Source organism: Eurosta solidaginis, chromosome 1 (assembly GCF_040869045.1).
Source record: "Eurosta solidaginis isolate ZX-2024a chromosome 1, ASM4086904v1, whole genome shotgun sequence".
In the NCBI taxonomy this organism is placed as follows: Eukaryota; Metazoa; Arthropoda; class Insecta; order Diptera; family Tephritidae; genus Eurosta; species Eurosta solidaginis.
In genome coordinates, this window is record NC_090319.1 from 119,764,539 (window position 1) to 119,788,012 (window position 23,474).

The window sequence follows — 23,474 nt, forward strand, 5'->3', positions numbered from 1 at the left end:
TATTTCCAGAACTTACCAACTATTTCGAGTGTTTATAGTTCTCATATAGTTTCTACTTGTTTACAATTTTCTACTTTTCAGCGTCTCTCAGATGTATGTGAGTTTGTAGTTTACAGTCTCTCGCACACACATAGGCGTATAAGTAAATGCATCTGTGTGTGACATCTCTCGGCTGCCTTATATATGTGTATACATGATTTGATTATTGACGTGAACATCGCTTAGCATCGCCTTAGTGATGGTATAGCTTAGGGATGCTAATATCCGTGACAATATATTAATATAGCCCGTCGACGTAATATCACCATTCAAAGTCAATATACTTAAATTTAACGTAATTTAATGTTCCGGTTCCGAAGGGGTGTAGGACCGCACCAACACTTTTTCAAAAAAATATAGCCAAAAGATGTTTCAACATAATTTTCTATCACTGTCAAATTTCATCCAAATATGTTCAGTCGAAACTTTCACATTTTTAATAACCGTTTTTTTACCAGCTAGTGGAAATTAAATATTAGGTAGATTAGCGAATTGCATAGAAAGCAACAACACAGAGTAACCTAGTTCAGTTGGCTAAGCGATTTGAGATGAAATCACTCAGACAGCAGTCGACCAAAACAAGGTCACTATTGTGAACGAGCGAATGATATGTACATACGAATGCGCAGATAAACGAAAATACCGAAATAGCAACGTGGCGGTAGGGTGGCATACATACACACACATTAACACATTCCATGTATTTTGTTTTTTTAATCCTCTGGTTGAGTGTCAAAAATGTACTGCGCCAGAAGTAGAAATGTCAAAGCAGCTGAAACAATAGCTGATAAACTTCCACCACCATATGGTTTCGCCAAGCTAGCTGAAGCGTTTTATATCAACTTATAATAATAAGATTTGAAATAACCAACAATTTTTATCAAATAACTAGTGAGAATAAATATATATATCAAATAATTGAATGAAAGAATGAAAGGATTTTTACAAATAATTTATTTATGTTTAATATTAATGAACATTTTTTTTATTTAAATGCGCCCAGCAATAAACATACCCCTATTTTGTTGCACTATGTCGTTGTTTTTATAGTTTTTTTGGTTTCTTTCGTCGTATTAGTGACGGATTGCTTAATTTGCTTTAGTTTGGTGTTTAAAAATCTTATACGAAACAAGTAAGGTTTGGATTGCTTAATTTGCTTTAGTTTGGTGTTTAAAAATCTTATACGAAACAAGTAAGGAAGGCTAAGTTCGGGTGTAACGGAACATTATATACTCAGCTGAGAGCTTTGGAGACAAAATAAGGGAAAATCACCTTGTAGGAAAATGAACCTAGGGTAACCCTGGAATGTGTTTGTATGACATGGCTATCAAATGGAAAGTATTAAAGAGTATTTTAAAAGGGAGTGGGCCATAGTTCTTTCGAGATATCGCCATAAAGGTGGACCATGGGTGAAAATGAAAGGTGTTAATGATTATTCAAAAGGGAGTGGCCCTTAGTTCTATAGGTGGACGCCTTTTCGAGATATCGCCATAAAGGTGGACCAGGGGTGACTCTAGAATGTGTTTGTTGTACGATAAGGGTATCAAATGAAAGGTGTTAATGTGTATTTTAAAAGGGAGTGGGCCTTAGTTCTATAGGTGGACGCCTTTTCGAGATATCGCCATAAAGGTCGACCAGGGGTGACTATAGAATGCGTTTGTACGATATGGGTATCAAATGAAAAGTGTTAATGATTATTTAAAAGGGAGTGGGCCTTAGTTCTATAGGTGGACGCCTTTTCGAGATATCGCCATAAAGGTGGACCAGGGGTGACTCTATAATGTGTTTGTACGATATGGGTATCAAATTAAAGGCATTAATAAGAGTTTTAAAAGGGAGTGGCCCTTAGTTGTATATGTGAAGGCAATTTCGAGGTATCGACCAAAATGTGGACCAGGGTGAGCCAGAACATAATCTGTCGGGTACCGCTAATTTATTTATATATGTAATACCACGAACAGTATTACTGCCATGATTCCAAGGGCTTTTGAATTTGCCCTGCAGAACTTTTTCATTTTCTTCTACTTAATATGGTAGGTGTCACACCCATTTAACAAAGTTTTTTCTAAAGTTATATTTTGCGTCAATAAACCAATCCAATTACCATGTTTCATCCCTTTTGTCATATTTGGTAAAAGAATTATGGCATTTTTCTTAATTTTCTATATCGAAAAAGTGGGCGTGGTCATAGTCGGATTACAGTAATTTTTTATACCAAGATAATGTGAGTTCTGATAAGTACGTGAACAGAGTTTAGTAAAGATATATCGATTTTTGCTCAAGTAATCGTGTTAACGGCCGAGCGGAAGGACAGACGGTCGATTGGTAAATTTTTGTTCGACTTATGGCATTAAAAGTATTCTAGACAAATTAAATGAAAAGGGGCGGAGCCACGCCCATTTTGAAATGTTCTTTTATTTTTGTATTTTGTTGCACCATATCATTACTGGAGTTGAATGTTGACATAATTTACTTATATACTGTAAAGATATTAAAATTTTTGTTAAAATTTGACTTTTAATAATTTTTTTTTAAGTGGGCGTGTTCGTCATCCGATTTTGCTAATTTTTATTTAGCGCACACAAAGGAATAGGAGTAACGTTCCTGCCAAATTTCACAATGATATCTTCAACGACTGCCAAATTACAGCTTGCAGAACTTTTAGATTACCTTCTTTTAAAAGTGGGCGATTTCGTTCATTTTAAATAGCGATCTGAGATGAGCGCTTAGGAACCTACATACCAAATTTCATCAAGATACCTCAAAATTTACTTAAGTTATCGTGTTTACGGACGGACGGACGGACATGGCTAAATAAATTTCTTTTTTCGCCCAGATCATTTTGATATATAGAAGTCTATATCTATCTTGATTAGTTTATGCCGTTACGCATTACCGTTATGCGAACAAAATTAATATGCACTGCGAGCTCTGTTCAACTGAGTATAAAAATGTTCTACCCAAGAAAAATCTTTTCAAAACCTTTTTGGGTTAATCAATTTTAGTGGTAAGCAATAAACTTTGCATATAATTAGGATAAGTTGATAAAGCTTCTCCATTCATTTTTACAAAGGTGTTATTAGCCTGCTCCGAAAACGCAAAAACTCGGCGTTTGGTTTATATAACCCTCCATCGAAAGTAGATTAACAGATTACTTAAAATTTTGGTTAGTATCAGCAGATATCCTGTAACCATATTGACTAAGCCCTATTTTCGAAATAATATACCCGCCGAAGTTTTTCAGTCCATTGAACTGAACATAATTGAATGTACTTAAAAGGTCGTTGTTTTCTTGTTGTTCTGTTAGCTTTTTTTTGGTTAATATATTTTAAATATGTATATTAGACTGGGTCGATTTATTAACCGATATCGCGCCATCGATTTTTCGATAGGATTTGGGCTCAGGAAAAAAAGTTCCACTACGCGTACCCAAAAAAAAAATTTTCGAGCCTGCGAAATTTCAGTTTTTTGACTTTTTTCGGCTTTGAATTTTAAGTTTTTTTTCAGACCTGCTAAAAAATTTTCATTTTGTAAAATTTAAATATTTTTTCTTTTAAAACGACAACGTTTTTAGCGGACATTTTTGGGTCGGAAGGGTATAATACATATGAAAATTTTTTTAGCAGGTCATGAAAAAACCTTAAAAATCAAAGTCGAAAAAAGTCGAAAAAAATGAAATTTTCGCAGGCTCGAAAATTATTTTTTTGGTATGCGTTATATCGGTTAACTTTCGTCCATACAAATCGACCCAGTCTAATATATCATATATATTATTTCTAATTGCTGTTTTTATTTGGAATGCAAATCTATAAATAAAGTTTTGGTTGTAAAGATGGAGATTCAGGCTATTAGCGAGCTTTGGGAAATTTTGGTCGTAGTGCTTTTGTTTAGATATATTTTATTAAAATAATTTGTTAAAAATAAACGATTGTGAGCACACAAAGAAATCTATTTGTACTATGTCACTATTGTGAATATTTGCACTGCATTACCGGCAGTTGCTACCATACGCAAGCTGTAAGTTTTAATTGATTGATAGAACAGCTAATTTCTGTTGATATTTGATAAGAGACTTTTATATTGGTTGCGCAAGATGCGGACGGGTCCGGCTCTTATATATTAATACGCTAACAAATTGTCCACGCAATCAATCGCCAGGCTCTTTCGCATACTTAGCATACTTTAAATCATGTAAAAGTTATATGAATCGATTCTTATGGATCAGCCGCAGTGCATAGGCCTATTTTTGTTAACAAATATTGCTCTATTTGTTTATAATTAATAAATAAAGTTTTGCAATCTCGAACAACCTCTCCAAATATCGAAATTTACTTTCTTACCCAAAAGCACATCATTTGTAGGATCGAAACATTTTTATGGCGTCTTTCCGAAACTCAAAGATACAAACCTATTATGTAAGCCCGCTCTCTTTCGAAAAGCTGCATAGTCGTGTCGCTCAAATGTTTCGCCCAAATACATATGCGTACGCGTGAACTACTCTCCTACTCATTTTGAGTTCGAATGCAACATGGTTTCCCATTGTCTGTACCAAAATCCTAAAATAATGTTTCCAAAATAATTGTTAGCTCACAAAAAATCTTAAATAGAATTAATTTTTGACCGTCCCATTTTTGGGAAAATTTCACCTACACGTAAATACATACATGCATAGGTCTTTTTACCAGATTATTTGTTTTTATTTAAGTTGCTTCCAAAAAAAAAAATCAAATAAAATAAAAACGAAATCCCAGATAACGAGTTAACTTTTGATGCAACTAACTAAATTTTTGGTATAACAATTACTGGCAAATTTGCCCCAAAATATTTTTGTATTTCCAGATTTTACGCTCATTTTAGAACAAAAAAAAAAATAAGTAAAGAATAAACCAAGAGTTTTTATTTTTCTTCTCTATGCATTTCGCAGCATCCGCGTCATTATCAGGAAGTCTATTTTATTTTCAAACAAACAACATGAAAAATACAAGCGAATCATTATTTTCAATAAACATTACAAATTCAACATTAAAACAATAACTCACAATAATTTAATTAGTTGTACAAACAAAATAACATAACGGGTTCAGGACAATCGACACTTTCATTTTGCTTATTTTCTATTTTGGTTTTTATCATTTTTTAAAATTCATGACGTTCGTCATGACGTTCCAGTGTCATCCTCCTTTTGCATCTTCTCGCAACATCTAAAATTCTTGCGTTCTCAAAATCAGCTGTATGAGCGTTGTCAGTCAGGTGTTGAGAAAGCGCGGTATTTGTTTTTCTGTTTTTTGCGTCCATTTCATGTTCGTGTATTCTCGTTCTTAATGCTCTTTTCGTTGTGCCAATGTAACATTTACTGCAGGCATTGTTGCTGTTACCGTTACTTACTTACTTAATTGGCGCTTAACCGTCTAAATGGTTATGGCCGTCCAACAAGGCGCTCCTTCGCTCCGCCAACCGGCGGGTCACACCAAGGGAGTTTAAATCGTTTTCCACCTGGTCCTTCCAACGGAGTGGGGGCCGCCCTCTACCCCTGCTTCCATAGGCGGGTTCCGATAGAAACACTTTCTTGGCCGGAGCATCATCTTTCATTCGCATAACATGGCATAGCCAGCGCAGCCGCTGCGTTTTAATTCGCTGGACTATGTTGATGTCTGCATATAGCTCGTACAGCTCATCATTAAATCTTCTTTGGAACTCGCCATCGCCAACGCGTAGAGGTCCATAAATATTTCGAAGAACTTTTCTCGAACACTCCCAAAGCCGCTTCATCTGCTGTTGTCATGGTCCATGCTTCTGCCGCATATAGCAGGACGGGTACGATAAGTGGCTTGTAGAGTATGATTTTCGTTCGCCGAGAGAAGACTTTACTTTTCAATTGCCTACCTAGTCCAAAGTAGCATTTATTGGCAAGATTGATTCTCCGCTGGATTTCAGTGCTGATGTTGTTGCTGGTGTTGATGCTGGTTCCCAAATAAACGAAGTCTATTTCGAAATTATGGCTGCCAACAGTAGCGTGGTTGCCAAGGCGCGTATGCGCTGACTCTGCTCGATGACAGCAGATACTTCGTTTTGTCCTCATTCACCATCAAACCCATCTTTACCGCTTCTTTTTCCAGTTTGGAGTAAGCAGAACTAACAGCGCGGGTGTTTAGGCCGATGATATCAATGTCATCAGCATATGCCAGTAATTGCACGCTTTTATAGAATATTGTTCCACTGCGCTTAAGTTCTGCAGCGAGTATAATTTTCTCCAGCATCAAATTAAGGAAATCGCACGATAGGGGGTCACCCTGTCTGAAACCTCGTTTAGTTTCGAACGGCTCGGAGAGGTCCTTCCCAATTCTGACTGAGCTGATGGTGTTGCTCAACGTCAATTTGCACAGCAGTATAAGTTTTGCGGGAAACCAAATTCAGACCTAGCGGCATATAGGCAGCTCCTTTTCGTGCTGTCGAAGGCGGCTTTAAAGTCGACGAAGAGGTGATGTGTGTCGATTCTCTTTTCACGGGTTTTTTCCTAGATTTGGCGCATTGTGAAAATCTGGTCGATGGTAGATTTACCAGGTCTGAAGTCGCACTGATGAGGTCCAATCAGCCGGTTCACGGTGGCACAATACACTTGAAAGGACCTTATATACGATATTACGAAGGCGGATTCCACGATAGTTGGTGCATTTTGCAGTATCCACTTCTTGTGGACTGTGCAAAGAACACTTAGATTCCAACCGTCGGGCATGCACTCGTGCGCCCATATTTTGCTAAGAAGCTGCTGCATGCGCCTTACCAGCTCCTCGCCGCCGTACTTGAATAGCTCCGCAGGCAATCCATCAGCGCCCACGGCCTTGTTGGTTTTCAATCTGGTTATTGCTATTCTAACTTCGTCATAATCGGACGGGGGGCATATATATCCCATCATCATCGATTGCGGGATCTGGTTCTTCATCTCAGCGGGGTGAATTGCTGCCTCCATTTAGGAGAGCAGAGAAGTGTTCCCTCCATAATCTAAGCACTCTTTGGACATCAATTACAAGGTCGCCGTTTTCGTTCCTACAGGAGTTTGCCCCGGTCTTAAAACCTTCCGTCTGTCGCCGTATATTTGGTAAAATTTTCGGGCGTTATTCCTGGTGGCTAGCAGCTCAAGCTCCTCGCACTCACGCCTTTCTGCTTCTGCTTTCTTGTTCCCGAAAAGGCGTCCCTTTTAAACTCACGATAGCGTTCACACACTCCTCTTGTCGCGCTCGCTTTTAACGTAGCCCTGTAGGCAGCGTCTTTTCTTTCGGTTGCAACGCGGCATTCTTCATCATACCAGTTGTTTTTTCGTGGCCGACGGTAATCAATTTTTTCCTCGGCGGCAGTACGAAGTGCTTTGGAGATATGCTCCTACTGCTCCTGTATTCCTTCAGGATGAGTTGCGCTCTCAGAGAGCAGGTGCGAGAATCGAGTTGCGAAATCATTGGCAGTCTGTTGTGATTGAAGCTTTTCGATGTCTAGCTTTCCTTGTGTTTTTTGTTCCATGGTTTAGCCGCGCTGAGGCGGGTGCGTATTTTGGCTGCAACGAGATAATTATCCGAGTAGATGTTACGTCCTCGGATCGTGCGCACGTCTAAAACACTGTAGGCATGCCGTACGTCTATCACAACGTGATTGATCTGAAGGCGAGTATTTCGATCAGGAGACAGCCGTGTAGCTTTACGTATCTTTTTATGCATAAACCTCGTGCTGGATATGACCATGTTTCGAGCACCGGCAAAGTCAATCAGCCTCAGTCCGTTAGGAGAAGTTTCATTGTGTAGGCTGAACTTTCTGACTGTAGGGCCAAAAAAACCTTCTTTGCCCACCCTGGCGTTAAAGTCGCCAAGCACGACTTTTATATAATGACGGGGGCAGCGCTCGTATGTGCGTTCTAATTGTTCATAAAAAGTGTCACCTCATCGCCTTTCTCCTCTGTCGGCGCATGTTCGCAGATGAATGATATATTAAAAAATTTTGCTTCTATTCGGATAGCGGCGAGACGCTCGTCCACAGACGTGAACGCCAGAACTTTGCAACAAAGTCTCTCCCACCACGAATCCGACGCCGAAACTGCGCTTATTCGTATGGCCACTCCAAAAGATGTCACAATTTTTGATCTTCCTTCTGCCTTGCTTTGTCCAACGCATTTATTGGATGGCGGTGACGTCAGATTTTGCTTTGGCGAGGATATCAACCAGCCGGGCATCTGCACCAATCCCATTCAGGGAGCGGACGTTCCAGGTGCATGCCCTCAATTCATTGTCCTTCAAACGTTTGCCATGGTCGTCCTCGATAGAGAGTGTATTTATCCGAGGCTTGTTGTTATATTTCATTGGAGTATGGTTTTACGTGGCGGGTCCCAAGCCCGGCGCACAACCCGCTCAGCGGGGGTGAAAATAATACTTGCACGTTTATATAGCGAGCCGCTTGCTCCAAGACAGACGTCCGCTTGCAGCCGCACCTAGGGGTGTGCAGACGCTGCCGATGAGATCTCCCCCGGCTAGCCCTTAAACCGATTATGTCAGAGTGGTCTAGCCAGGTTGTCGCCTTCTCACATTACCTCACCGCTAAACACCGCTACCCAGAGGATACTTAGCCGCAAGCGACCGGTAGTAGTGAGCTGCTTGAACCGCATGCAAAAGAATCGCTCTGGCCATTCCCAGGTGAATGGCGGTCAGAAGCTTTCCCCACTTTCGTGGACTTCTACACACGGCTCCACCCACACAGCTTGTTACCGTTGCATTGAATTATATACACTACATTGCATTGTTGTTCCTGTCTATTTTGTCTTTTGTTTTTGTAAAGAAACGATTAAGTGCATTGTGTGGCTTGTGGACAAATACTATGCTGTCTTTTTTCATAATTCTCCTGAGCTATTGATTACTTGTTAGTCCTGGTACATAGGTAACTTACAATATATGTAAGTTTTGTTTGTGTTTGCTTCTGTTTGTCCATTTGATGAATTAGGGCGGTCCATTTTTTGTGTCGTATTAATTATAAGCTTTTCTTTTAGTGTATTCGGGTAGCTATTTTTGAAGAGAATATTTTTTATTTTCTTCTTGTATTCTTCTATGAAATCGCTGTCACTTAGAAGGTGTATTTTCCTTATGAGACTTGTTGCTGTGTTAATTTTCTGCTTCCATGGATGATTGGAGTGATAATTGATAATTCTACCTGATGCCATCGTCTTTGCATACCAGTTGAACGGTAAGTTTTGGTTTTTTCGGTGTATTTTTACGTCTAGGAAGACAATTTTGTTGTTCTGTTCTAATTCTTTAGTAAATTGTATCTTGGTATGCTGTGCGTTAAATATTCTTAGTATGTCTTCCACGTCTTTAGCTTTAACAATTGCGTATATGTTATCTACATATTTGGTAATGTATTTGACATATATATCTTTGCTTTTTAATTCAGCGAGGCTGTCTTCCAATATTTTGTCCAGAACGATATCTGCAATGGTTGGAGATAGCGGGTTGCCCATTGGCATACCGTAGATTTGTTGGTATAGGGTGTTGTTATATGAAAAGTAATTTTTGTCACGTAAGCAGAAATCGAGTATCGTCTGGAACTTTTTTTTGTCTATTTGTGTATGTGTCTCCAATTTTTCCCATTTTTGCATAATAGTGCGTATTGCTAAATGTATGGGCATTTTCGTAAAATGAGATAGGATGTCGAATGAAATGAGAATTTCGTCGTCTTGAGTTGTGAGATTATTGATTTTTTCTTTAAGCTGAAGTGAACTTTTTATATTAAGATCTTCGGATATAATATTTTTTAAAATGCTTTCAACAAATTTTGATAATTTGTAACATGGTACATTAATAGATAAGCAAATCGGTCTAAGTGGTGCGTGTGGTTTGTGAATTTTCGGAAGTCCGTAAAGTCTTGGAGCATTAGCAGCCGCGGATGTCAGCTGAAATTTTTGTTGTGCGTCGAGTCTACTTTGTTTGTAAAGATTATTTATAATTGTGTTATTCTTCCTCATCAGTTTTTGTGTAGGATCATTCCTAATTGTTTTGTATGTGTTTTTGTCGTTTGGCAACTCTTTCATTTTTAGTTCGTATTCGTCCTTGTACATCATAACTGTCTTGTTAACTTTGTCTGCATGTGCCTTCCTAGACGTAGAAATACACCGAAAAAACCAAAACTTAACGTTCAACTAGTATGCAAAGACGATGGCATCAGGTAGAATTATCAATTATCACTCCAATCATCCATGGAAGCAGAAAATTAACACAGCAACAAGTCTCATAAGGAAAATACACCTTCTCAGTGACTCCGATTTCATAGAAGAAAACAAGAAGAAAATAAAAAATATTCTCTTCAAAAATAGCTACCCGAATACACTAATAGAAAAGCTTATAATTAATACGACACAAAAAATGGACCACCCTAATTCATCAAATGGACAAACAGAAGCAAACACAAATAAAACTTATATTGGAGTTACCTATGTACCCGGACTAACAAGTAATTAATCACTCAGGAATTAAAAGACAACATAAAATTTGCTCACAAGCCACACAATACACTTAATCGTTTCTTTACAAAAACAAAAGACAACAATGCAATGTAGTGTATAAAATTCACTGCAACGGTAACAACAACAATGTCTGCAGTAAATGTTACATTACATTGGAGAACGAGAATACACGAACATGAAATGGATGCAAAAAACAGAAAAACAAATACCGCGCTTTCTCAACACCTGACTGACAACGATCATACAGATGATTTTGGGAACGCAAGAATTTCAGATGTCGAGAGAAGATGCAAAAGGAGGATGACACAGGAAAGTCTCCGCATCCAACAACATATGACGAACGCCATGAATTTTAAAGAAGACATTGAAAACACAAATAGCGCTTATACAGCACTAATAAAAAATGATAAAAACAAAAATAGAAAATAAGCAAAATTAATGTGTCGATTGTCCTAAACCTGTGATGTTATTGTGTTTGTACAACTAATTAAATTATTGTGAATTATTATTTTAATGATGAATTTGTCATGTTTATTGAAAATAATGATTCGTTTGTATTTTTCATATTGTTTGTTTGAAAATAAAATAGACTTCCTGATGATGACGCGGATGCGTCGAAATGCATAGAAGAGAAAAGTAAAAACTCTTGGTTTTTTCTTTATACATGTCGACCGAAACAGCTCCAACCCAGCAAACAATTTCATAAAGAATTTGGTCCAATCAACAATTTAAAAAAAAAAAAAATTCGTTCCAAAAATATAACATAAATTTTTTTTATTGTCTTTTATGCTACTTTATTTTATTATTTCTTATTTTATTTTATATAAGTTATTGTTTTGGCAAAAAAAAAGATTGGCAAATGGAGACTGCGTAGACTACGGCCAACTAAACGCAAGATCAGTACCAGACGCATACCCACTACCACGTATCCAACATATCGCGGAAAAATAAAGAAGCGCGAGATTTGCCAGTAGCCTCGACTTAAAAATGGATATTGGCAAATCCCCATGGAAGCAAGCAATACACCGCATTCACAGTACCTGGGCGTGACCATACCAATGGAGGGTAATGACATTTAGCTTGCACTCAGCCCCAGCAACCTTCCAGAGAGCACTTGATCGTGTCATAGGACCAGAATTGGGACCATACGCGTTTGTATATCTTGAAGATATTATCATTACAAGCAAAACATTAGAAGAATACATTGCACATTTAACAGAAGTATTTCGAAGACTGCATAAAGCAAACCTGAAGATAAACCCAGAAAAATGTAAGTTTTTTAAGAAAAGCTTGAAATATGTAGGTCATGTCGTTAGCTAGGAAGGCATCCACACCGACCCAGACAAGATAGCAGCCATCAAAGAACTGGAACCACCGAAGAACATACGAGAGTTATGACGTTTCCTAGGGGTTGTGTTGTGGTATAGAAGATTCGATTTCTTACAAGTCTCACGCCCGTTAACAGCGATGCTTAAGAAAGGTAATAAGTGCAGGTGGTCTGAAGAGCAACAATCAGCATTCGAAGTATTTAAGGCAGCACTGACGCAGGCACCGGTACTCGCTTGTCCAGATTTTTCGAGGAAGTTTAGTTTACAGACAGATGCAAGTGATTTTGGTCTTGGTGCAGTACTTACGCAAGGGTCAGGCGATGAAGAGCGAGTAATAGCCTACACAAGCCACATGTTAAACAAGGCAGAGATTAACTACTTACCGACAAAAAAAGAGTGTTTGGCAATAGTTTGGGCAATACGAAGGATGAGGCCGCACGTAGAAGGATACACGTTTACCGTAATAACAGATCCCCTAGCGTTGAAATGGTTGAATACGATAGAGAGTCCGACGGGTCGGATCGCGAGATGGGCGCTGGAACTCCAGCACTACTCATTTGACGTACAGTATCGACAAGGAAAGTTGAACGTTATGGCAGATGCATTATCAAGGCAACCGATGGACGAGCAGTTGGGTACGTTGACGATAGATCAGGACAAAGCCCAGTGTAAGCTTAAAGCAAAGATGGATGGTATAAGAAAGGCCCGGGAGAAATTCCTAGAGTACGTTATCGAGGATGGAAAGTTGTACAGACGCATAGGAAGTCAAGTGGATAGCGATGATGCAGTGCCATGGAAGCTATATGTACCAACCTCTCAGAGACGCAGAGTGCTAGAGGAGATTCGCAATACACCGAACGCAGGGTATATGGGTATCCGAAAATCGATAGCAAGAGCAACAACACGTTATTACTGGCTAGGAATGTTCAGGGAAGTCAGAAAGTACGTACAGCAGTGTCACGCATGTCAAATATACAAACCGAGTAAACAGCCAGCCACGGGTTTGATGCTAACGAAGATTTCAGAGGAGCCTTGGGCAACAGTCTGTGCAGACTTTGTTGGTCCAATGCCACGATCGAATCATGGCAATACGATGGCATTAGTCTTCTTAGACAAATTTTCAAAATGGGTAAAGGTAGTACCGATCAGAAAGGCAACGACAGAATTTTAATATGAGGATTTCGAGAGAAGATTTTGGCACGCTTCGGCGTTCCAAAGGTATTTATTACGGCACCGTACACACCGCAGGAGAACCCGACAGAGAGAGCAAACAGGAACATCAAGAGAATCACAGTTTACTGGAAATGAGCAGAAGTCATGGGATGAGTTGTTACCAGAGATAACGGTGGCGTTGAATACAAGCGGATGTGAATCGACCCGTTACAGTCCAGCATACATAGTAGAAGGGAGGGAACCGAAAATTCCCAACAGCCCTTACGATAAGCAGACATTTGGTACAGGTGAAAAATTAGCGAACCCAGGAGAGAAGTCAGCGAGGATGAAAGAAATATACGAGATGGTACGGCATAAGCAAGAGAGAGCATCTATAGAGCAAGCAAAGTATTACAATTTAAGGAGAAGGCAATGGCGACCGGCCATAAGCGACCTAGTGTTGGTAAAGGAGCATCAGCTATCAAGAGCGGTGGACAATTTTGCAGCCAAGCTATAGTGGACCACAACGTGTTATACACTTTGTGTCACCAGTGATCGTGGAGCTAGACATGATAGTCAAAGGTAGGAGGAGGACAGCCTACTTAAGTGAGCTGAAAATATACCATTCAGCCGAAGCCAACAACAATAGCACCTCTCAGGAACCCATGTCAACGAAGACACGAGGTCAGAGGAAGAGAGCAGAGAAGAAAGATTGCGAGAACCGAGATCCCAACAACATTACCGAATCGAAAGAAGAGAAACAATGCCGAGGTACGGCAGCAGAAGAAGAATACCCAAGTAGCTATTTGCGGTACGCTATCCCAAGTTGCCGAAAATACGGAGAGCACAAGCTGAGCAAAAGATGAAGATCAATGAAGCCAACAGTATATACAATAATATAATAATATACAGAGATCGTCAAGGGCAAACCATCGCAGAGAACCAGGTACAAACAGTCGCAAATAAGCGCAATCAGATAATTTCAGGGAAGCAGGTACAAAACGCTGGGGAGAGTCAGTTACAGACCGATCGAGGAAACCAAATACAACGCATCACAGATAATCAAGTACAAGTCGCACAAGAGAGCTACGCACAGATTGCCAGAGGACAAAGGTATGGATCTAGTTCGGGAATGGCTAGACAATTCGCTATGGAAACTTTTAATTATCACGCCACCCAAACAACCAAGGATTCACAGATTACTACTACTAATGAACACAACAACGCAGAGAGTTATCACATAATTTACGAAGAGATATTGTTACGAATATTAGCAAAACTAAGGGGTGCTGCCATCTCTAAGCCGATGCTAAGCAGCGCCTTGCATGTACATCCGTAGATCAATCATTATGTATCTACATAAACGAATCAATCATTATGTCTACACATATGTAGGTACACGCAGCTGAGAGCAACGCACAAGCACATGCAGATATCTTATCTGAAAAGCTCCTAAAGGTATGCAATTGTGATTGTGGAAGTGTCGCTCACACATACAAGCGCATGGGGTATGAGAGAAGCTATAAAAATTATACATCTGTAGTTGTAGCTGAGAAATTTATAACTAACTAAGTAAAATTCTGGAAGCGCCTAGAAGATGCCACGCGGAAATCACAGAGTATAAAAGCATCAGCGGTAGAGGCGCTATGGGCAGTTTCGATTAAGACGCTATCTAGCGAGCAATAGCAGTATTATTTTGAAAGCTATCAGTCAGTTTGGTTATTAAGCCAGCTAGTTGCAAAGTATAGGTGTTATTGTGAAGTACTTTAATAAAGGCCATTTTTCCATTATTCAATATTGGAGTTATTTATTCAACAGTTTAGCGATACGAACGTTGGCAGAAGATTGCAAATAATGGGAATTGCAGTAAATTCGTAACAATTGGTGTCAGAAGAGGAATTGTTGAATAAATTCCAGAGGACAACAAGGACATGGCAAAGTTCGGTGAATTGAAAATCCAGCAACTGAAGGAGTTGGAGAGCCGTGGATTGAATACAACCGGCATTAAAGTCGAACTCCAGGCACGACTACGAGAGGCAATGGAAGCAGAAGGAATTAACGTGGAAGAGTATGTCTTTCCTCTCGATGGCGAGGATACAACAAAAATTTAAGAGAAAAATGACAGACAGACAAGCAGACAGTTACGAGCACAGACTTGAACATGATTTTGGCTGCAATATCTGCTCAAACATCGACAGTGTCATCTCAACTGGCTGAACAGAAGACATATATGGCACCATAATTGGAAATACAGCAGGCACGCATTTCAGAAATGTTGTCACAAATATCCACAAATATGTCATCACAACTGGAAGAGCAAAAGACATATATGGTATCCCAACTGGAATCACAGGAGACACGTATCTCAGAAATGTCGTCAGAAATAACATCTAAAATTGAAGCACAAGAGGCACGTATATCAGAAATGTCGACACAAATTTCAGCACAGGTATCATCGCAGATCTCTGCACAACTAGAATCGCGTATGGAAGAGAAACTAACGCAGTTTCAGGAAGGGTTCAGTGGTCGACAAGATAAAATGGAGGCCGAGATAGATGCTTTTAAAGATCGTATTCAGGAGTTACAATTGAACCGTCCAATAACGTCAACATCTACTCTGAAGGTAAAATCTCCAACGTTTCATGGTTCTGTTCCTTTCCAGGTATTTAATCTCCAATTTGAGAAGACGTCGGAAGCTAACAACTGATATGCTAAAGATAAAGTTGCAGCTCAGTTCGTGGCATTTAAAGGGCCAGCAGCCGAAATCCTACAGACGATTCCCGAAGGAGAGCGGAACAAGAAGCATTGATGGCCGCTGTCGAGAGACATTATGGAAGCGAGTATAGAAAACAGATATTCCAAATTGAGTTGCAAAACCGTCACCAAAGAGCGAATGAGACTTTGCAGGAGTTTGCCTCGGACTTTGAAAGGTTGGCACATTTGGCAAATGCGGACGCACCCGTGGAATACACCGAAAGGGTAAAAATTCAGAGCTTTATAAATGGCATACGGGACGTCGAAACGAAGCGAGCCACATACGCAAACCCAAAGCCAACATTCCCAGAAACGGTATCACATGCTCTGATTGAGGAAACAGCGTTGCTTCTGTGTAAGCCAGTTTTCAAAGCACGCCGTGTAGAAGTAGAAAGGCCAGAGTGGGTAGACGCAATATTGGAGGCGCTGAAAGGATCGCAAAAGCGGAGTGAAAAAGTTATCAAATGCTTCAAATGCGGGAAGCCCGGTCACATTGCACGTCATTGCGATCTTGGTCCTAATAGTTCCAACAATGTGGGTGGCCGTAAACGCAAAGCTGGAGGAGATGAGCAAGAGCGAGTAAGAGGTACAGATCGAGAGCTAGATCCAGCTATTGAATGCCCTGTGATATCTGTGTTGCAAATTGGTAGAAAATCGAGCAGTCTTACCGTCAGAGGAAATGTGGATGGTAAAGAACATGTACTGACTGTAGATACGGGCGCATCTCATTCCTTGATTCGATCTGATTTGGTCTACAGGAGAGTAAAGTCAAAAAAGAATAAATTCAACACATCTTGAACTTTATCCACAAATATTTGAATTTTTATTTAAATTTTGAAGAAAACTCGTCGCACACTGTGATAAGTTTGAATTTTTATTGATAAATTTTGAAATTAATTCGATCTATGAGGTTTTATAGGCTTAAAAATATGTTCGTCTAGCCAGACGACAACGCTAAAATGTGACATAATCAACTTTGGTACAAAAAAAACAGATAAAATAAAAAGAAAAAATTATCGATTTCGGAATTATTATAAAGACCGCCTCTGAACATAAAAAGCCACTAAAGCTTTTCATGATCGGGTGGGTAGCAGTAAAGTTTTTCACGAAAATAAAGCCTTCTCGCCTGGCCAGACGCCACAATCTATCGGAGGGTTAAGTATTTTCTGTTTTGTTAATTTTTTCTATGCTTATTTTAATTTGAGGAATAAAACAACATTTTTAAAGCGTTTTTCGCAAATAATTTTCAAACATTTTCTGAAATTTTCATGTTTGTGATCTGCCCCGGCCAGCTCACAAATTCGTGATTGCTTTTGTGAGGCTGGAGATGCGAGACAGCTTACAGAATGGCAAATTGTCTCAAAAGTGATTTTCACCCCAAATAGTCTCTAATAGTGACTAGAGACGGCTAACTGAATTCAGCTATTAGTATATAAAGGCGACGAATTCGCATTGAAATTCAGAGAGATAGGAGACAGGCATATGAGTCGGTAGGCTTTATTACTACCGATCAAGAGCGCACCTGAAGGTATCTGACTTCGTTTGTACTTACTTACTTAATTGGCGCTTAACCGTCTAAACGGATATGGCCGTCCAACAAGGCGCACCAGTCGCTCCTTCGCTCCGCCAACCGGCGCCAATTGGTCCCACCAAGGGAGTTTAAATCGTTTTCCACCTGGTTCTTCCAACGGAGTGGGGGCCGCCCTCTACCTCTGCTTCCATAGGCGGGTTCCGATAGAAACACTTTCTTGGCCGGATCATCATCTTTCATTCGCATAACATGGCATAGCCAGCGCAGCCGCTGCGTTTTAATACGTTGGACTATCTTGATGTCTGCGTATAGCTCGTACAGCTCATCATTAAATCTTCTTCGGTACTCGCCCTCGCCAACGCGTAGAGGTCCATAAATCTTTCGAAGAACTTTTCTCGAACACTCCCAAAGCCGCTTCATCTGCTGTTGTCATGGTCCATGCTTCTGCCCCATATAGCAGGACGGGTACGATAAGTGGCTTGTAGAGTATGATTTTCGTTCGCCGAGAGAAGACTACTTTTCAATTGCCTACCTAGCCCAAAGTAGCATTTATTGGCAAGATTGATTCTCTGCTGGATTTCAGTACTGATGTTGTTGCTGGTGTTGATGCTAGTTCCCAAATAAACGAAGTCTTTTACTACTTCGAAATTATGGCTGCCAACAGTAGCGTGGTTGCCAGGGCACGTATGCGCTGACTCTTTGCTCGATGACAGCAGGTACTTCGCTTTGTCCTTATTCACCATCAAACCCATCTTTACCGCTTCTTTTTCCAGTTTGGAGTAAGCAGAATGTCATCAGCATATGCCAGTAATTACACGCTTTTATAGAATATTGTTCCAGTGCGGTTAAGTTCTACAGCTAGTATAATTTTCTCCAGCATCAAATTAAGGAAATCGCACGATAGGGGGTCACCCTGTCTGAAACCTCGTTTAGTTTCGAAGGGCTCGGAGAGGTCCTTCCCAATTCTGTCTGAGCTGATGGTGTTGCTCAACGTCATTTTGCACAGCCGTATAAGTTTTGCGGGAAACCAAATTCAGACATAGCGGCATATAGGCATCTCCTTTTCGTGCTGTCGAAGGCGGCTTTAAAGACGACGAAGAGGTGATGTGTGTCGATTCTCTTTTCATGGGTTTTTCCAGGATTTGGCGCATTGTGAAAATCTGGTCGATGGTAGATTTACCAGGTCTCAAGTCGTACTGATGAGGTCCAATCAGCCTGTTCACGGTGGGCTTCAATCTTTCGCACAATACACTTGAAAGGACCTTATATGCGATATTAGGAAGGCGGATTCCACGATAGTTGGTGCATTTTGCAGTATCCCCTTCTTATGGACTGGGCAAAGAACACTTAGATTCCAACCGTCGGGCATGCACTCGTCCGCCCATATTTTGCTAAGAAACTGCTGCATGCGCCTTACCAACTCCTCGTCGCCGTACTTGAATAGCTCCGCAGGCAATCAATCAGCGCCCACGGCCTTGTTGTTTTTCAATCTGGTTATTGCTATTCTATCTTCGTCATAATCGGGCGGGGGGACATATATTCCATCATCATCGATTGCGGGATCGGGTTCTTCATCTCTGCGCGGTGAATTGCTGCCTCCATTTAGGAGAGCAGAGAAGTATTCCCTCCATAATCTAAGCACTCTCTGGGCATATGTTACAATATCGCCGTTCTCGTTCCTACAGGAGTTTGCCCCGGTCTTAAAACCTTCCGTCTCTCGCCGTATTTTTTGGTAAAATTTTCGGGCGTTATTCCTGGTGGCTAGCAGCTCAAGCTCCTCGCACTCACGCCTTTCTGCTTCTGCTTTTTTCTTCCTGAAAAGGCGTCTCGCTTCCCTTTTCAACTCACGATAGCGTTCACACACTCCTCTTGTCGCGCTCGCTTTTAACGTAGCCCTGTAGACAGCGTCTTTTCTTTCGGTTGCAACGCGGCATTCTTTATCGTACCAGTTGTTTTTTCGTGGCCGCCGGTAACCAATTTTTTCCTCGGCGGCAGTACGAAGTGCTTTGGAGATATGCTCCCACTGCTCCTATATTCATTCAGGATGAGTTGTGCTCTCAGAGAGCAGGTGTGAGAGTCGAGTTGCGAAATCATTGGCAGTCTGTTGTGATTGAAGCTTTCCGACGTCTAGCTTTCCTTGTGTTTTTTGTTCCTTGGTTTTAGCCGCGTTGGGGTGGGTGCGTATTTTGGCTGCAACGAGATAATGGTCCGAGTCGATGTTAGGTCCTCGGATCGTGCGCACATTTAAAACACTGGAGGCGTGCCGTCAGTCTATCACAACGTGATCGATCTGATTACGAGTATTTCGATCAGGAGATAGCCATGTAGCTTTATGTATCTTTTTATGCATGAGCTTCGTGCTGGATATGACCATGTTTCGAGCACCGGCAAAGTCAATCAGCCTCAGTCCGTTAGGAGAAGTTTCATTGTGTAGGCTGAACTTTCCGACTGTAGGGCCAAAAACATCTTCTTTGCCCACCCTGGCGTTAAAGTCGCCAAGCACGACTTTTATATCATGACGGGGGCAGCGCTCGTATGTGCGTTCTAATTGTTCATAAAAAGTGTCTTTCACCTCATCGTCTTTCTCCTCTGTCGGCGCATGGGCGCAGATGAATGATATATTAAAAAATTTTGTTTTTATTCGGATAGCGGCGAGACGCTCGTCCACAGGCGTGAACGGCAGCACTTGGCGACAAAGTCTCTCTCCCACCACGAACCCGACGCCGAAACTGCGCTTATTCATATGGACACTCCAATAGATGTCACAATTTTTGATCTTCTTTCTTCCTTGCTTCGTCCAACGCATTTCTTGGATGGCGGTGATGTCAGATTTTGCTTTGACGAGGACATCAACCAGCCGGGCATCTGCACCAATCCCATTCAGAGAGCGGACGTTCCAGGTGCATGCCCTCAATTCATTGTCCTTCAAACGTTTGCCATGGTCGTCATCAATAGAGAGTGTATTTATCCGAGGCTTGTTGTTATATTTCATTGGAGTATGGTTTTACGTGGCGGGTCCCAAGCCCAGCGCACAACCCGCTCAGCGGGGGTGAAAATATTACTTGCACGTTTATATAGCGAGCCGCTTGCTCCATGACAAAAGCCCGCTTGCAGCCGCACCTAGAGGTGTACAGACGCTGCCGATGAGATCTCCCCCGGCTAGCCCTTAAACCGATTATGTCAGGATGGCCTAGCCAGGTTGTCGCCTTCTCACATTAGCTCACGGCTAAACGGAGAGGATACTTAGCCGCAAGCGACCGGCAGAAGTGAGTTGCTTCAACCGCATGCAAAAGAATCGCTCTGGCCATTCCCAGGTGAATGGCGGTCAGAAGCTTTCCCCACTTTCGTGGATTTCTACACACGGCTCCAACCTCATTTGTACTTAGGATATGTATATTCGTCTGGAGGTTTTGACTCCATTCGACTGCAGAGGTTGGCTGAGGGTTTTTACCTCAGTCACCTCTTATTGTGCATACTTTTTTACCAGTACAGCAAGCATACTTTTTGTATGAATAAATATGTCTTCATTAAAAAAAATATGAACCTTACATACTTTTAAAAGCATTTAGCATACAGTATGCATAAAATTTATTTCCACTGGGTATTCTACCCTGCGAAGGGTGTTTTTGTTTGTGCACTAACTTTTTATACCTTTCATGAAAATGAAATGGTATATTAATTTCGTCACGAAACCCAAAATTGTAAGTCCTTAAAGGAAAATAGATAGTCCCACCATTAAGTATACCGAAATAATCAGGTTGAAGAGCTGAGTTGATTTAGCCATGTCCGTCTGTCCGTCTGTCTGTTTGTATGCAAACTAGTCCCTCAATTTTTGAGATATCTTGATAAAATTTGGTGAGCGGGTGTATTTGGGTGTCCGATTAGACATTTGTCTGAACCGGCCGGATCGGTCCACTATAGCATTTTTGTAATATCTTACTCAATTTAACAGATTGAAGCTTCAAACTTCACCATATACTTTCGTATATTTCACATATTGTTGCCTGAAAAAATTGATGAGATCGGTCGTATATATAGTATATATCCCCCACAACCGATTGTTCAGATAAGAAACTTTTCGTAATTACTGTCCTATTTTAAGAGCTAAATGCTTCAAATTTCAACGAATGCTTACGTATATAGCATATATTGTTATCTGAAAAAATCATACAGATCGGTTGTATATATAGTATATATCTCATACAACCGATTGTTCAGATAAGAAACTTCGCAATTTCTACCCCATTTTAACAGCTATAAGCTTCAAATTTCACCGATTGCTTCGTATATAGTATACATTGTTGTGTCAAAAAATCATAGAGATCGGTGATATATATAATATATATATGATGGTATATATAGTATATATGTATATATAGTACATATATATTTTTTTTTTGCGATTTCGGCCCCATTTTAACAGCTAGAAGCTTCAAATTTCACCAAATGCTTACGTGTATAGCATATATTGATGTCTGAAAAAATCATTGAGATCGGTGGTATACATAGTATATATCTCATACAACCGATTGTTCAGATAAGAAACTTTGCGCAATTTCTGCCCCGTTTTAACAGCTTACATATATAGCATATATTGTTGTCTGAAAAAATCATAGAGATCGGTGGTATATATATTATATACTTCATATAAGCTGTCATTTTTGCCCCTTTTTTACGGATAGAAGCTTCAAGATTCATCAAATAGTTACGTTTACGTCATATATTTTTGAAATACGTGATTCGTAGTCATAGTTTTTACATTCAGACCACAAAAAACGTGAAGCTTTTCATCCTCACACAAAGTACCTACCTATTTTTTATTTTATATTTATCTTAAAAACCGTTTAGATATGTTCAAATTTCACCAAATGTTTACGTGTATAGCATATATTGTTGTCTGAAAAAATCATAGAGACCGGTGGTATATATAATCTCATACAACCGATTGTTCAGATAAGAAACTTTGCGCAATTTCTTCCCCATTTTAACTAGAAGCTTCAAATTTCACCAAATGCTTACGTGTATAGTATGTATTGTTGTCTGAAAAAATCATTGAGAACAACCGATTGTTCAGATAAGAAACTTTGCGCAATTTCTGCCCCATTTTACAGCTAGAAGCTTCAAATTTCACCAAATGCTTACGTATATAGCATATATTGTTGTCTGAAAAATTCATAGAGATCGGTGGTACATATATTATATACCCCATATAAAATGTATTTTTTTGCCCCTTTTTTACGGCTAGAAGCTTCAAAATTCATAAAATTTCATCAAATAGTTACGTTTACCTCATATATTGTTGAAATACCTGATTCGTAGACATATTTTTTACACGCAGACCACGAAAAACCTGAAACTTTGCATCCTCACACAAAGTACCTACCTATTTTTTATTTTATATTTATCTTAAAAATCGTTTAGGTATGTAGATCTGTTCACTATATATTTCTTATCTTATACATCCGATTATTCGGAGATTACGATCGGGATAAGATTATTGTTCAGCCCCATTCATGAAAGGTATGAAGTCTTCGGCACAGCCGAAGACAGTCCCGTCCTTACTTGTTTTCATTTAATGTTTCGTGCGTTTTGAATATTATATTTGCACAATTCAATATTTCAAAACAAAATATAAATAGGAATTTTTAAATTAATCAGACGTAAACTCTGTATGTAATAATACAAACATAATCACAATTCTAACATTTCATTAAAACAAAAATATGTATATATTTTATTATTAAAGCACTGGATTGTTTCGAAATCACACGAGTCTACATGTGGTGATTCAAGTGTCGGCGATTTATGTGAAAGTAACGTTATAATTCATAAAGGAGAGCTTTTGACTGGCGTTCTTGACAAACAACAGTACGGAGCAACGACTTATGGATTAATTCATTGCATATATGAGGTATGCATTAGAATACAGTGTCCAAAAAAAAATGCAAATCAATTTTTTATTTTGATAGTTATATGGTGGTGAAGTATCGACAAGCTTACTGACTTCGTTATCGAAAGTGTTTACAGCATTTTTGCAAAAGGAAGGATTTACATTGGGCGTAAAGGATATCTTATTAACATCAGATGCGGATGCTCAACGGCGCAAACTTGTTAAAGAATGTCGAAAAGTTAGTAAATAAAATATTTACATATATTTGTAAATTAAATTTGAAACATT

General features: G+C 39.8%; 1 protein-coding gene across 2 annotated transcripts in view; it reads left to right on the plus strand.

Moving 5' to 3' along the window:
- The window catches only part of Polr1A (RNA polymerase I subunit RpI1), a 285,157-nt gene that overhangs the window by 206,709 nt on the left and 54,974 nt on the right, over nt 1-23,474 (plus strand). For both annotated transcript variants that reach the window (XM_067759751.1, XM_067759752.1), the window contains exons 8-9: nt 23,043-23,207; nt 23,266-23,424. In XM_067759751.1, coding sequence (XP_067615852.1) covers nt 23,043-23,207; nt 23,266-23,424 — 324 coding nt within the window. The remainder of the gene's footprint in view (nt 1-23,042; nt 23,208-23,265; nt 23,425-23,474) is intronic.